Source organism: Triturus cristatus, chromosome 3_1 (assembly GCF_964204655.1).
Source record: "Triturus cristatus chromosome 3_1, aTriCri1.1, whole genome shotgun sequence".
NCBI classification, from domain to species: domain Eukaryota; kingdom Metazoa; phylum Chordata; class Amphibia; order Caudata; family Salamandridae; genus Triturus; species Triturus cristatus.
The window spans coordinates 110,009,443-110,025,394 of NC_140583.1; the positions used below are offsets into that span (position 1 = coordinate 110,009,443).

Genomic DNA, 15,952 nt, shown 5'->3' on the forward strand with positions numbered 1-15,952 from the left:
ATGTCCCACAAACACTAAAATGACTCAACTTTTAATATACTTAGCCCTCATTTGTGGATCGATACAAATTTTATCTACCCTAACAGACGCATGATTTTTCACACCTCATGTTGCACTGCTCTGCAGTTTATATCTCACTGATATACCGGCACTGGTTATTTTTCTTTCTGTACTCTAATCGAACCAACTCCTACCACCTGCCATGTAGGCTCTCTTTTCGATAAAGACCTATACACATATTAGATTTATTAGCACACAACTTGATTTCGTAACTTTCGAGTTGACCATTCAAAATGCTACCATCTGGATACTTCACATGATTCAGGTTCTGTATGACAGAACCTTACTAGCTCCAAGAATGAACAACAACCTACTCAAGAGTTAATCACTCAACACAATGTAGTCTTGATCTTGTGACCAGAGAGGTTTCCTCAGCTGCCAAACTCCAGATATTGGAATCACTCCTGCAGCAACTAAATCCTGATCCAAGAACAAAGGCGTCATCTGCCCCCCCATTTTGCTTGCGAGACCTTAAATACGCATTGAGTCGCCTGCCTGGTCAGAGTGGATTACAAGGCATGTTCACCCTTGTTACAAGCTGCAAATGTAAGAGCCTCCTTGCTAATTGTGGTTTGTGATCTCCCCGCTAGGCTAAGACATGGAGATTGAACATAGACCTGTGTTACTCACCCAGACCTCAGATTGTCCTGAAACAGAGTCTGAATCTTGTCTTGTTGTTCTGAACGAGACGTCTAGTAGTTGCAAGTGTTTAGGACTTGGAATAGCAGGATATATTCCAGTGAAACTATCTCTGCTTCCCAAAATGGAAGAGTAGCTTGGACAAGCAGGCAGCAAAGACTTGCCTAATCTTAGTCTTTTCATGGATGGATGACCCACACAGGGATAAAGGCACCTTGTTTTTATTAAAATAATAATGTCTGACTCCGCAGGTCTTTATGAGGGGTGTAAGAAGGAATGACAGCGCATCCTGCATGCCTTACCTCCCAGTGGCGGCAGATGCAATGCGGAAGTTCCTGTCCATAATCATGTGGAGTTAGGTGAGTATTACAAATTACCATAGATTATTTTTTCTTTTCAGATTGAAGTAGTAGCATGATGTGGCTGTCCGTAGCCACACTGACACGGTTTGCTGGCAGAGAGGTCCTGGATTACAGAGAAGCGAGGAGACCAGCCATGGCTCTGGTTGAATGAAGATGTGGTGATGGCTGACCAGCTCTGCAAGTGCACCTGACCTTTCCTTATATCAACCATTGCTTAACAACAGCTCACGTTGCTTAGGAACAGCCCAAGATGCAAGAAGAACCTGTCTGCCTCCAAGAATCAGAATACCAACGTTTTCAAGGTGAACAGCTTCTCCAAAAAAGAAAAGGTGCTTAGAGGCACCAGCCTGGAAATTCCCAAGTCTACTTGGCACAAGAGTCGCAGTAGCAATGAGACGATAAAGTGCATTTTCAGACAAAAACCCTGTTAGACATTAACTCGGTGACTTTATAAATGGCACCTATGTTCCCAGTTACTGTTTCAATCATTTATAGATAAGATTCAAATTATGTTAAAAATTGAAGCCCTCCGGTTGAAGCATTAGGGAATTCTGGCTCAAACCTAATGCGCCAATGTGAACTTGTTGCTACTTTATGGCAATGATTTTCACATAGTCAAATTCATTCATCCATTTGTTTTTGCATGTTAATAAAATATCATAAGGGCTGATTCACTGGAGTGGCAGCCATCAAATGCCTCTCTACTATATGCCCAGGCAAGCAGGGAAGGGACACTATCAGTGGTAAACAAAGATCATACCCTAACAAGTGTCTAAGTGTTGCCAGGCAACACCTTGTACTACAGCAGCCATTTAAATTGTCATCTTTTGGGGGTGGCCGAATCTGCTTTCGTTATGAACCTTGGATAGATACGTATATATGATATGTTAAGATACACATTTTATGAAGTGCCGTCAGTCAACATTGTTACAGAACTAGTGATTGTAAAGCTGAATGTTTAATGTGAAATAAATTCGTAATATATGTCACACATTGTGATTACTTCTAAGCTACTCGTGCAAAGTTTGTGCACAGTCCTCCCAGGGCTTATGTTTTGTGCTTCCACTGCCTACATCAATCTCTGTTAGTGCTTCTTTAACCTGCACCCTGTGTAATATAATGCCCTGGACAAATGAACGTTTGCTGTTTCTCTCCAGAGCTAGAAAAAACACCTACAATAAAAATAAGAATAACAAGCATTAAAAATGCAATAGATTTCGCCTTTCATTAAGTCAAAGCTATTTGCTTTGATATACAATACCATTAGCAAAGCAAATGGCTTCAACTTAATCAAAGGCGAGACCTATTGCATTTTCAATGCTTGTTTTAAAAGAGAGTGCATACACAGAAATACCAGATTCAAACATTTTCTACCCACCTCTGTGCACTTCCATCACGTTTTGAACTCTAGTAAATACATTTTTTTTTTGCAGTTTTATATAGCGGAACCCGACCTGAAGGCATCGAAGCGCTTTACATAAGCATCAGTTGCATTACAAACAGACGCATTTTTCGTAGGACACGGGGAGATTAGATGGGGTTATTTGCCCAGAATCATGGGATGTTGGGCTTCCCGCCAGGCTCGAGCGGGGTTTCTCCAGGTTCAGGGTCAGCCGCTCTAGCCGTTGGGCCACACCTAGCCCCTCTGAGTTCTGTCTTGCCTTCGCTCTATTACGCGCACTGTGCTCTCTACAGCGCTCTGAATCCGATGCTGGGTGGGGTCTGTGCAGTGGGTAGCCCCCAACAAGCAAACATTCACAAACAAAAGCCATTTGCCTTTCGAAATGTCACCTCGGTCAGGATTAGAGGCGACATCCGATGTTTCAAATAATCGTCAACGCTGCTTCAATGCATCATTTTTTATACCTCCCGATCGACCCAGTCCACCAGGACTGGCGTAATTTCAAAGCAAATGGAGAAAAAAAAATAATAAATCTCCGCCATCATTTAAGCTATTGTTAATAAAGGCTTTAAAACGTTTTCCCAATGGTTTTTAGGTCTCGCTGAGTCAGCGCATGTGCTGCCCGGCGAGACATATAGTACGTGGGTTTTCAAAAGTGCTACCCACATGGTTTTGCTGGCCTAGAGCTTGCGTGCACGATGACGTGCACAGCTGCTCCTTGCATTCCCCCCTCCCTTCTCGCCCAGCCCTTTGATGCTCTGCTCGCATTTCCCTCCTCGCCCTTTTTTTTTGTCAGTTTCATTGTGGCTCCTCTGCTCCTCGCATTCCCCCTCCCTTTTCGCCCAGCCCTTTGATGCTCTGCTCGCATCTCCCTCCTCCTTTCTCCTCCTCTTTTTTCGTCACTTGTTTACTTTCCCTCTGTTAATCTCCTTCGCTTGTATTCTGTTTCACGTAGTTTATGGTTTCCCTTTTCTTGTCCCATCTGCTTTTTTTCTTGCTTTTCCGGTTTTAGCTTGTCATTTTTTTCTTTTCTATTTTTCGCTTACCATCGTTTTCTTGTTTTCTCCCTCCCCCCCCCTTTCTCATCACGTTGCTCGTCATTTCCTTGTCCTTTTTTGCTCACTTTTTAATTTCTTTTTTGGTCCTTAATTTTATTTAATTTCTCTTATCTTCTCATATATTTTTCTCTTTATGCTTTTATGCATTTCTCTTCTCCTTTCATATTTTACCATTTTCTATTTGGCTTCTCTTCAACTCTTGTTTATTATTATTTTTAAGTCTGTTTTTTTGTATTTGTTTTTTTGCTTTTTCTGTGTTTCGCCTACTTTTCATTTTTCTATCAAACCCATTTTATCAAGGTTGCTCTGGCCCGCGCCATCCAGCTCCCACGAAGCCCCTATCCCACTGGTGTTATTTACCCTACTCTGTGATTTCTCTCCGTGGAGAGAGGCTCCAACCCCCACTTTACAGGACTGCTAACAGCTTCTTTCCACGGTCTGAGCTCAAAGGATTCGATGAACCGATTGAACAGCGGGGCCGAGAAGTCGACAAGCGGTTCGGCTTTCCCACCTGTCTGTGATGGTTTCCTGCTGCCCACACCAATTTGCTGAGCAAAAATATAAGTTTGTGGGTTAAATAGAAGCTCAGATTCGACACATACGTTCACCATGAGCGCATAAGAAACACATTCCCCAGGGACATTGCTACTAAAACTCAACTTTCTCACTTCTTGGCACTAGGCCGAACTTCTGAGCTTCAGCCAGTTCAGACCCCCTTAAAGAGGTGGGGCCCCACTCTGGCTAGACACGCACAGAGGCTTCTGGGATGGTGGTGACTGTGGGGGTCCGTCGTTTTGGTGGTGTGGGGGGGGGGTGGGATGGTGTGCGGAGGCCATACATTCTCTTATTTCCAACCCAGCCTACCATTCTGCAATTTTACTTTCACAGAAATGTGGGGGGTCATTTGTTAGGTGGAGCCTGGGCAGTGCAATGTATTGTGGTATGGCATACAAGCTCCATCCCTTTCCCCACACATCTTTTTCATTGGCTCCGGTTACTGTCCTTACTAAATGGTTGCTTTTCATTAGTGAATAAGTTTGTTAGTCCCTCCTTGTTTACATTTTGCAGCAGCGCTCATTGGTGCAAAGCAACAAAAAGCCTTGTGATGCATTTCTTACCTTTAAAGAGGCCTCCAGGCGCTATGAAAAACTGCACCGTCCATCAGAGCAACTCTCAGTAAATCCAGGCCATACTATTTCAGGCCCTGTCCCCCTTTTTGCCTCCCAGACTTCATATGGACTCCAGAGTTATCTTTGTTATTACCCATGCAGCAATTCGTCCACTATCTCCAGGAGATGCGAAAAGTTTGTCTATGTTTTTGGCAACAAACCCCAAAAAGTAATCAAAACAAAAAAGAAGATACAACTTTACGATTCACCTTAATATACAAAAAAACATGTCACCAACTGGAATAAATTCACGCCTGTGTTAACCAATATTCTGCATAAACAATGAAAAAGTTAAGGTCCTTTTCTCTCGTGGGTGCCATCTTATCTACTCCTTGACAAGATCTACACCTCAAGACATTGGCAAAACATTGTAAACAGCTCTATAGCATATTGGATTTTCCCAGACTCCCTCAATGGAGTATATATCTCAACAAAAACTATTTTCTGGCATCAAAGACTTTAGCAAATTTAGACCCATCACTGTCCTACCCTTCTAGGCACGCACTGTGAATGAGTGATTGAAATATCACATCTCTGGTTCCCCTGGGAGAAAAGATTTCCACATAGGCTTCCAAGGCAAAAACAACAGATTCACTTCAGTCTAGTAGATTAGGTGTTTCATCACTGCATGATTAGGACTTATATTAAACAAGCATTGGCATAGCCAATAGGTCTCGCTTTTGGGACCTTATAAGCATTTACTTATGCAGCACAATATACTTGGTGCAACAACATCAACTGTTGCATGGCTAAATACTTATAAGGTCCCAAAGGCGAGATCTATTGGCTATGCCAATGCTTGTAATTAATTGCCGTAAAAGAAACAGAGACGTTAACATTTGTGCTGCGCATAAAAAAATTGGCAGAAAGAGTCCGACCGCGGACTTGAGAACATCAGGAATTATATTAAATGATGATTCAAGTGGTAAAAAAACAAACATTTAAGAGTAAAGCCTGAATAATACAGATGACCCTCTGCCGGGTTCTTGAATGTGAATCCTGGATTCAATGTCTGTAGTGTAAACGGCACCATGTGACCTAAAAACCACACAGATAGAAAGGTTAATATTTTTAAAAGTACAACAGTTTTTTATAGAAGAAAGGCTGGGGGCATGTTTTGAAATAAAATAATCACCTTGCCTGTTTGATATTGCCCATTTAGCATCCACCGTACAAGACCCCAATAAATATTGTTCAAATAAACTACATTATAACTTTGAGATAAATATGCTCTCACTTTGATTTAGAAGAACAAAGCGCTTCGCGGCCTCGACAAGAATAGGAAGCGCTAAATAAATGCTGAAATGCAATTCCACTGGTAGATTCTTAAATTGAAAAAATGCTGAATCTATTTAAACAAGAACCCCCCCTTCCCCGGCTCTGTTAGTATAGTGGTGGGATTAAGGAGAGGGGCCTGGGGTGGGAGAGTGGGAGTGGGGGGGGAGGGGGGAGGTCAGGTGTCTCAGATTTTAAAAGTAAGGTCAGCGGCAGCAAAAGTCATCTTTTCATAATGAAAGTTGCGCCGTGAGTGTGCACAGATTTACAGGTCTGTAACTATTCCCAGCAGAAAGGCGAATTCAATGACAAAAAAAAGAATTTCTGTGCCAAGCTGGAGTAGTGGCCTCTCTGAAAGCACATTCTGATAGAGATGCTCACGAAAGACTGTAAAAGACAAGCTCGACATTGCGCAAAGGCAACCGCTTGTTTACATTTGCATCGCGCTTTCACTCCAAGTGAAAGTGCGATGCAAAAATAAACAAGCTGTTGCCATTGCTGAAAGGCTTTCTCCTTAATGAAAAAAAACAAAGTGCCTACAACGACTAATGAAGGAGAGAGTGTCACGCCACCAGTAAAAGATCCAGTCTACCTGGGCGGGGAAAAAAGTGGACAGGGTGGTAACCAGGAGGGGCCAGAAAGCCTCCAGGACAATCATGACACCCGGTTTAGCGTAATTGGTGACGCAAAATTACGCGCACCAATGGAAAATACACGCGGAGCAGAAAGCGAGCTTCTGAAATCGTATTGACTCCAAGAAACCCTTGCATGGGGAGGGCAGCACATGCGCTCTGCTAACGCCAGGCGAGACCTAAGAACTAGAGACAAACATTTTGTTCCCATTTTCACCACCTGCAGCTGCACCATCTCTTCCTGTCTTCCGATGCCACTCTTTTCTCCTCTCAAAGAGAACTCACCTGCCCCTTTGGCATGGACCACCCTCTCAGGGATCCTCTCCCGGTCAAAATGCGCCATCTCATCTGTGAAGACCACATCTTCAACGAGAAGCGGTCCTCGAGGTCCCACCGACAGAACATTATTCTTATCACATACAGGGTTCCCACTTCCCGTCGTCAGGACCGGAGGTTTCTGCATAAAAAATAGACAAATAAATGTAATGGAGCATTGAAACTGACGTAAAAAACAAAACATTAACAGGAGTCTATTTGAAAAAAATACAGGATGTTGCGGCACTTTGTGGACCAGGGCCTGAGACTTAGAAATCATGGTATACTTGGACCAAATGGAGGAAAAAAGATTAAATGACTAATAATTACTATGGCAGAGATGTACAAGTCATACTGTCAGAATCAGGTCCCTTCAATTACAAGAATTGTGATAAAGTTGAAAGTTAAAACTAGTATCTTCTTGTTACAAATGTGGTACTATAAAACAAGGTTCTGTTCGTGTGAGATAAATTAGTTTTTAGTAAATATACTTTTCTTACTCCTACTAAGCATACAACATAAGAAGTGCATGCTTGGGGCAGGGGTATCCCTTCTGTATCTTAAGAGACAGATGTGCATGACTTAACTGTACAAGGTGACAATAACACATTTAACCACAAAAGTCTGACTTGACGAAGAGTTCCTTTACTTGGCCAGTCTTTGTTTCAAGTTTCCATCGTGCAGCTGGCACGGCTATAGGGTTTTCGCAATCTAAAGAACGGCTCGGTCAACTTTAACCGACAACCTGTCTGAGTTGATGAACTCTTATCATTTTCAGGTTTGATTTCAGTGCCCTTGGACACTGAACATGCTGCCTCATCACAACTGCTGGCCAGGATCCAGCTCTCACCAACCATGGTCATCCCAAGGACGCCACCCCCTCACCCACCCCCCCCCGCCCACCACCCTAGACATCAATGGTTTACACAAAGGAAATAAGCTTCACTTGACAGACGATCAAGAAATAATAAGGACACAAACACGCCCCCACACACAGACCCTTGACATTCAAGTACAATTGTTAAGAATTCAAGATTTCTGTCCACTCATCTTCAATAAGTTTTTATATCCTTCTGCTTAGCTTTATCGAATAATTATGAATAGAAATATTTCGGATACTTTTTCTTTCTTCCGCCTTTCATTTGTAATAAGAGGGTGGGTGTGGAACATGGTGAACAGGACTAAGAAACCAGAACAAAGTCTAAAAATATCCAATATTTCAAGATTCCCTGGGCAGGCTCTTGCCTCTGAAGGGAAGGTAATGCCACTTGGGTCCTGCAAGAGGTTGGTGTGCACTTTTTACAGTGAGGCAAAGAGTACATACGAAGAGAGAAGAGACTGCACGCAGGGGCACTGCAGCAAGCGAATTTATACACATGCTCTTTTATTGCCAATTAGCGGATCATCAAATTCGCTTTTGGCAAAACCTCCGGAATTCTTCCACATTCTAGGCGACCTCACTCCTACTGGGAACAGGTCAAATGTGCTGAGAGATGACGTTTTTTACTCCGTTGATGTCACAGAAAAAAGGAGGAAGCAAGCAGAGATTGTGTCCAAATCAACCGACACAAATACACCCAGAGAAAATCCTGAAGCTCAAACTACAAGCAAACAATCTGGGCAAAACCAATCAATCCACATGACGAGTCACAAGAGGCCTCAGCATTAGGTATTAGGGAAGAGGGCAGCGGCACCTTGAACTGAATGGCCTCGCGCCTTCTGCATGATAGGATCCTGAAATTGAAAGGGTCATTGTCCGCAGTCTTGGGTAACCTTTCTAGAGCCACAAGTTAGGAGTCATGGGAACAAAACTTTAGCTTGGCGAAGGTGAAAAGCAGGTTTGACAACCATTTAAAGATCCATGTGACCTTCAAAGCCTGAAAGGACATGGACACTGCCAACTGCCTTTGCGATGGAATGTGGCGGCATGATCCCGCAGCAGGGCTCTACAGCGCCTCGAGACCCTCACGGGTGAAGCAGCCGCGCCCTACAAATCCTGATTGATTGATGTGGTTCCAGAAACTGGTCAGCTTTTTTTTTTAATGAACTTTTAAATGAAGCACTATTAAATGAAGAACATCATTGAACTACTTTAGAATTATTGTTATTAGTTATGAAATATTCGTGTGCTAACATTGTTCTCTCATTAACATGTGGTGAAACTCTTGTTTTTGTATTTGTAGAAAATCTACTTGTGGGGCAGAAAGAATCTGCACCCTCTTGCGCTGCGCACGGTGCCATTCGCTCTGATTTTCCAGGGTGGGACAAACACCTGGCGCTAAAAATCAGCACAACCGGCGACACCTAACGCACTCTGCTGCTTGTGGATCTCCGCATAGTGCGGCAGAGTGGTTTGGTCACTTTGCGGAGTTCACTTAGCAGAACCCTGCGACTCCGTCCAGAACTAGTAACGTTTCACATACTCAAAACAGATGACCTTCAGAATGCGTATGTGCACGAGCAGATAGAGGACGCACCTAGCCTATTGATACGACCTGCAGTCCATAGAAACCCGTGGGCATGCCCATCCACACATTTAGAATGCTAATGTCTGGAGAAGAGGTCACATTCTATTTGGTACTTTGTAGTAGTAATATTGTTTGTGATAAGGTCTGCTTGCCTCCATTTTCTTGACTCCTACAAGACAAGGATGTCCTGGTATATCACCCAGTCCATAACTTCTATGGTCACGGGGTACAGGATGGGAAGCTGGGTACACCCCTGCTTGTGCAGACGGAATAAGACAGGCAAATTAAATCCGAAGACAAATATGGATGAGGGGAGGTGTGAGAAGCACCTTCTGTGAGAGGTGGAGAGCCCTGTGTGGAGCGGTCATCCTTAACACAACGTAACCAGGCCTGTGGTAGATCATTGTTGAATGCGATAAGACAGTGGTCACTCAAGTGTCTACAAAGCGTAAGTGAAGCGCTTCAGTTCATTAATCAGAGACCATCAGGAGCTGTTGAAAGACAACAAATACGAGGCCCTCTGTCTGCAATTCCCTCAAATGATTCACATGAACCCATAAAGATCTCAATAGCAGCTTCAAAAATCGAAAACCCTGTTTTGTCCTGTGTCTGTAATGGGAATAATGACCTGAAACCCTTGCAACAGTGGACATGTCACTGGTCATCTCAGGCACAGCCTCTACAAATGCATGTTTAACTGTATATGCCAGAAGTATTTGGACCCGGACCACATCACTACTCTGACAAGTGTTGCAACTCAGACGACACCACTGCTCTGACAAGTCTTGTTAACCAGTATGGATAGATCTGTATCTACCAAGATAGCACAAGGGGTGAGACTCAGGCTTCTGCATTTAGGTCAGAAAAATGAACTAATGGACTTGGAGCTATGTTTGGGAGAAGTGTAGAGACGCTTTTGAAATCTGCTCTCAAACTAGGTCGAAAACCCATTTGGGAGCTTGTCCGAGTCTATAAATCCAGATGTCTTTCGATTGCCACATTTGGTGCTGGGTTATGGGGACTGCGGAAGTATGACATGATACAAAAAGTGGAGAGAAGATTTTTGAGACGCCTGTTTATCAGTTCCCTAATGTACCTCTACATATGTGTGCCACACTGAACTGGGGCTGGATTACAGAAATGACGTTATTAGAATCAGCCTGGCATTATTGTGGTTGTCGATTTTGTCCAACCCTTCTAATAATTTTACGCGACAAGTAGTGGAAGATTGCCTAGGTCTAGATTTGGTCAAAAAAAATCTTTTGGTTGATGTACACGAATGAATCGGGTTGCAGTCTAGGTTGTCTGCCTTAATAGAGAGATATTTCGATCTATGCCGTTCATTTACAATGCGCAAAGTAGTAAGGAAGGCCTCTGTGAATAATTAAACGTTTCACACCACTAGCCCCCAGGTCGATACATTTTTTGTCTGGGGTCCAATCACCTTTCATAGACAGGTGTTAATATCTTTGAGATTAAATACTTTGCTCTATATGGTGGCGTTTGACACTGATTTTATATCAAGTGATTTTGCCATTATTCCCTTGTGATGGCCACTATACTCCATGCCCTTTGCACTTATTGTTCTTTTGCAAATATTAGGTCTACCTAGACGTCACTTCCTGCTGCCTATACTTAAAATGCTAGTTTTAGGCAGTGGAAGGAAGCTACGGTCTATATCCAATTGTTACCTTTGTTGCATATATGCTGGGCCGTGGTGACTTTTTTTACTGTGTGTTAGCAAACTTTGGAAACCGTTGACAGGATCTTCATGTTTAATCAATTTTCTATTTTTATTGGTATTCTAGAGTATATATGCATTTTATGATTGTAAATGAACTTGTTTTCATTATTCTTTTGCTGTACTTTTATGGTTGATGTTTATAACCGAATAAGGTTATACTTGGGTTGGGGTTTAGCATCAGTAGGTCTAGTGTCGGGTCTAAACATACTCTCTTTTCCTGGGCTAAGAAACTGGACTGGGAACTCCAGCACCTGAATTAGAATGGACCAGCTAACGGACTAGGAGATACTGGTATCTGGAGTGCAAGCGGGTCCCCAACAATTCTAACCAGCCCAATCAAAAAGCAGCTTTGTAGCACTCAAAGAGTCATTTCCACTGTTTTGCATTACGTGAGGTCAGCTGTGGAACGGAACAATCCTTCCCCGCAAATGGGATACTACTGATTTGGCCTGGGTGGCTCTGGTACCAAGCTTACGGTATCAAGGACTCCGATTTGTTGCCCCTCTAGTCCCGTTTCTCATTTTCTTACCGCCTTAGCTGATGCTCGATCTCCATTAGTGCTTGGATAATCTAACTTTATGGTAAGAGGGGATCTTAATTTGCATTTTGACGATACTACCCACACTGAGAGTAGACGCCAAATGTTTGGCACTATTCTTTGATCCGTCAGTCAATAAACAACTTCAACATACACTTTTATCCGTACCCCGAGTTCCCTAGGAATAAAAGAAACCTTTGAGTATACCTTTAGATACTTCTAACTACCTATTTCCCATCTGGATCCCTGCTTTTCCAAGAGCCATCAAATTTTGGATGGTGGTGACTCTGAAGCACTACTATTGTTGGATCTCAGTGCTGCATTCGACACGGTGTTCCACAACATCCCGATTAAAAGATCTTGGGACGACAGTGCGGCCATAAAGCCCTGAGCTGGGTTGCTTCTTTCCTGCACCTTTTGGTTTTCTGAAGAACCTTTTCAGTCAAGAGTGCTCCCTTTACGGCAAGAAGTGCCTTAATTCGAAGTAGCTACACTCTTTATAAACTTCATTATTATTATGATCCTTTCCCCAATTTTTGCAATTTCTAAGCCAAATATCAGTCTTATCACCTGCTCAGGAGAGTTACTGATGGTGCTGTCAATTGAGCCCAAGAGAACATGGCAGTCAAACCATGGCCTAGGTACCTGCCTGAAAAAAGGCATCCTATCCAGACACATGCTACATATCATACAGAGGACCACCCCAAATGAAAAACACAATTTAAATTTTAAGGCCAGATTCACAAAAACTTTTCTATGAGTAGGTCTGTCTAACTCCTAACTTGGGAATGACAGTCTCCAGAATTTCCAGGCGTAAGAGACACTTCCGCTGGAGAAAAAAAAAAAAAGGATTGTCCGATAACACATTCACGTTCCTTGTACAGTCATCGTCGGCAGGTATGTCTAGACTACACTAATCACCAATCACCTCTGTGTTGCTGATCTTTCTATAAACAATAAAATCCGTTGTAAGCACAGCTATAGCTTTTTTTTCATTACAGAATTGTATTTTACAAAGCCAGGAGGTACTTGTCCACCTATGGTGCCACTCAGCACAATTCTGCTGAAGGATAACAAGGGTGAGGCACTCCTTGGCCACTAAACAGTACTTAGTGTAATGACAGGCCTTGTTAATTAGGGGGTGGTCAGACATCAGAGACTGTGGTGGTCAACACGTCCATGGGCTTTACTCTAGACGGTGAGCTGGTGTTGGAACCACAAAACCGTAATATAAATGGACGGTCTCAAAGAGACTACCGCAGTTATATGACCCAAACGCTTGCATAGTATCGATTGTACCAGATTAAGTTTTACCTCGCCTGTTACACAAGACCCTTATATGGAAAGCTCAAGCAAGTCTGAGGTGTGAGTAGTGACAGGCTACTCACTTACTGCATAAAACCTATGTATCGGGTGAAGAATTTGGGGTCATTATTAAAAGCAGGAGATTCAAGACTATGGCCCACGTCTGAACAGGTAAAGGATTCTACAAGAAGTGCCACCTATCACGGGAGATGTATCCCGACCATCTACCGATCATGGAAGCTGTATCTCCACTGTCCATCTATCACGGGAGATGTTTCTCTACTGTTCCCCTATCACGAGAGGTGTATCTGCACCATCCACCCATCACACGAGAAGAATCTCCACTGTCCACCTATCAAAAAAGCTGTATCTCCACTGTTCCCCTATCACCAGAGGTGTATATGCACCGTTCACCTATCACCGGAGGTGTATCTCTGCTGTCCACCTATCACAAAAGGTGCATCTCCACTGTCCACCTATCAATGGAGATGTATCTCCACTGTTCCCCTATTATGAGAGGTGTATCACCAATGTCCACCTATCACAAGAAGTGAATGAATGAATGAATGAATGGACACTTATAAAGCGCATGGCTACCAAAGGCCTCCCACCGCTAAAGACAGAGCCTAAACCGCATATGTTAGGAGATTCAAGAAAACAGCAAAGTCTTCAGACGTTTGTGGAATAAGATGGTTGGCCTCAAGCCAAATATGATCTGGTAACTGATTCCAGCATTTCGCAGCGATAACAGAAAATAGATGGCCACCGCTCCGAGCTCGGTTGACTTTGGGAACGGTAGCAAGGTGTTTCTTCTCAGAGCAAAGCGATCTTTTAGGGAGATACTGGGAAATTATAGATTGGAGAATCGGCGGAGCACAAGCCAACAATCATTTATGGGCAATACACAAGGCCTTAAATTGAATTCTTTCGGCCACTGGCAGCCAATGCAAAGAGTTAATATGTGGTTTAGCAGATTCCCTATTGTGAGCCTGCGAGACGTGCCGCACAATTTTGTACCGTTTGCAGTTTTTTTATGGTCGAGCAAGGAGAACCAAGGTAGAAGACATTGGCGTAATCAAGCCTCGAGAGAATCAGGGCTTGCACCAGCAGTTTCCTGGTATTAAAAGGCAGAAGGGTCAGAATCCTCCTAATCATTTTAAGGATGCATTAACAGGTGCCTGCTACCATGGACGCCTGTGTCTTAAAGTTCAGGTTATGTTCCAACTATACTCCGAGACTTTTTATTTGGTCTTTAGGGGATGGCATGGCCCCAAGACATTTAGGCCAAAGAGCGCCGATCTCCAAGTTAGTGGTCTTTCCTAAAAACATCAGTTCTGTTTTAGCAGCATTCAGCTTTAGGAGAGAAGAGACCATCCATGCTGAGACCTTTTCCAGACAATTGGCCAAATTGGAATTATTGTCTAAAAGATTAAGGGACACAATAAGCAGAGTGTCGTCAGCGTACGTAATGATCTTAACCTCAAAAGGCTCGACTATCTCTGCCATAGAGCGCATGTAAACATTAAAAAGTGTGAGGCTCAGGGAGGAGCCCTGAGGCACCCCACACTGCAGCGGCATCCATTTAGAGGCGGCATTGTCCTCAAAGACTATAAAGGACGGATCTACAAGGAAGGACTCAAGCCATTTGAGAAGCGTTCCCGTCACCCCACTCTGAGTCTGGCTATCAATAACTGATGATTCACCGTGTCGAAGGCTGCGCTGAGATAGAGTAAAATAATGGCAGCGGACCCACCGACATCCAGAATTTTCCTCTATTCTTCAATAACCGCTAGCAGGGCTGTCTCAGTACCTTGCTGGGGCCTACAGCCCATTTGGGAGGGATGTAGGCATTTATTCTCTTCCAAAAAAGCAGGGAACGTAATTAATGTACTTTTCGCTCATTTTGGCAATCCCAGGTAATAGCGAGATTGGGCAAGAATTAGCAAGGACTTCGGGATCCAAGGTAGGCTTCTTCAAGAGGGCTCTATCCATGGCCCCGTTTCCATAGAGAGGGAACAATCCCAGAGGAGAAAGAGCTGTTGACCAGATCGAGAATAACAGGGGCATTCGAATCAAATGCCCGATTAAGAATGATGGGGGGAGGGGGCAGCATCACAGGGGGAACCAGATTTCAGACGATCAAAGTGCATTTTTAAAATTTCCATATCCATAGGTGGGATGGATTCAATAGAAGGGTTTAAGAGTTGGGATTGGTCCTTGGTCAAGGGGGAACTTGCTGCACTTGCCGAGGCAGAAAGGGGGGGAAGGCAGAATAAATATCTTGGATTTTCTTATAGAAAAAGTGTTCCAATTTATTGCTCCGTCCTTGGACATCTTCAGGGGGCAAAGGGGGCTCAGGAGGATGCAAGAGTGATTTAGTTATTTTAAAAATTTCACGCTGGGAATTGGAGGCTAAGAACATTTTCTTTTCATAATAACCAGATTGGGCAGTTCTAATTTCTGCCTTATAGGCCTTAACGGCGTCTCTATATTTAATTTTCTCAAACGTGGAGAAATCCTTTCTCCAACTTCTCTCAAGGCGCTTACATAGCTGTTTCAGCTCTCTAAGTTTAGGGGAGTACCATACTGCGCCATGTCCAACATTTTTGCTAGTTGTCCAGTTTTTAGGGATTAGAATTTCTAATGATGTCTCAAGCCAGTGATTAACTTTAATATTGTCAGATTCAGGGTCGTTACCTAGCACAGGTCTCATATTATCGATTGTGGATGCCAATGCCTCCATACAGAGTTTAGACCAGTTCCGATTCCAGGATTTTCCCCTTTCCCTTGGCTGTCCACCCTCCTGTGGTGTCCAAGCAAAGGGGACCACATAATGATCTGACCAAGGTAGTGGAATGGGTTTTTCCACTACAAGGCTATCAATATTAGAGTAGAGCGGGTCAAGAAGGTGTCCTTTTTGGTGGGTAGGACCGGACACTTTTTGCTGCAAGGCCAGTGCATCCAGGTTATCAGTTACAGCCTCGC

At 43.4% G+C, this 15,952-nt stretch overlaps 1 protein-coding gene across 1 annotated transcript in view; it reads right to left on the reverse strand.

Annotated features, from left to right (window-relative positions):
- LOC146859792 (catalase-like) overlaps positions 1-15,952 on the reverse strand; it is a 161,914-nt gene that overhangs the window by 127,861 nt on the left and 18,101 nt on the right. Inside the window, exon 2 of the mRNA XM_085643514.1 lies at positions 6,883-7,054. Within this exon, the coding sequence (XP_085499640.1) occupies positions 6,883-7,054 (172 nt within the window). The remainder of the gene's footprint in view (positions 1-6,882; positions 7,055-15,952) is intronic.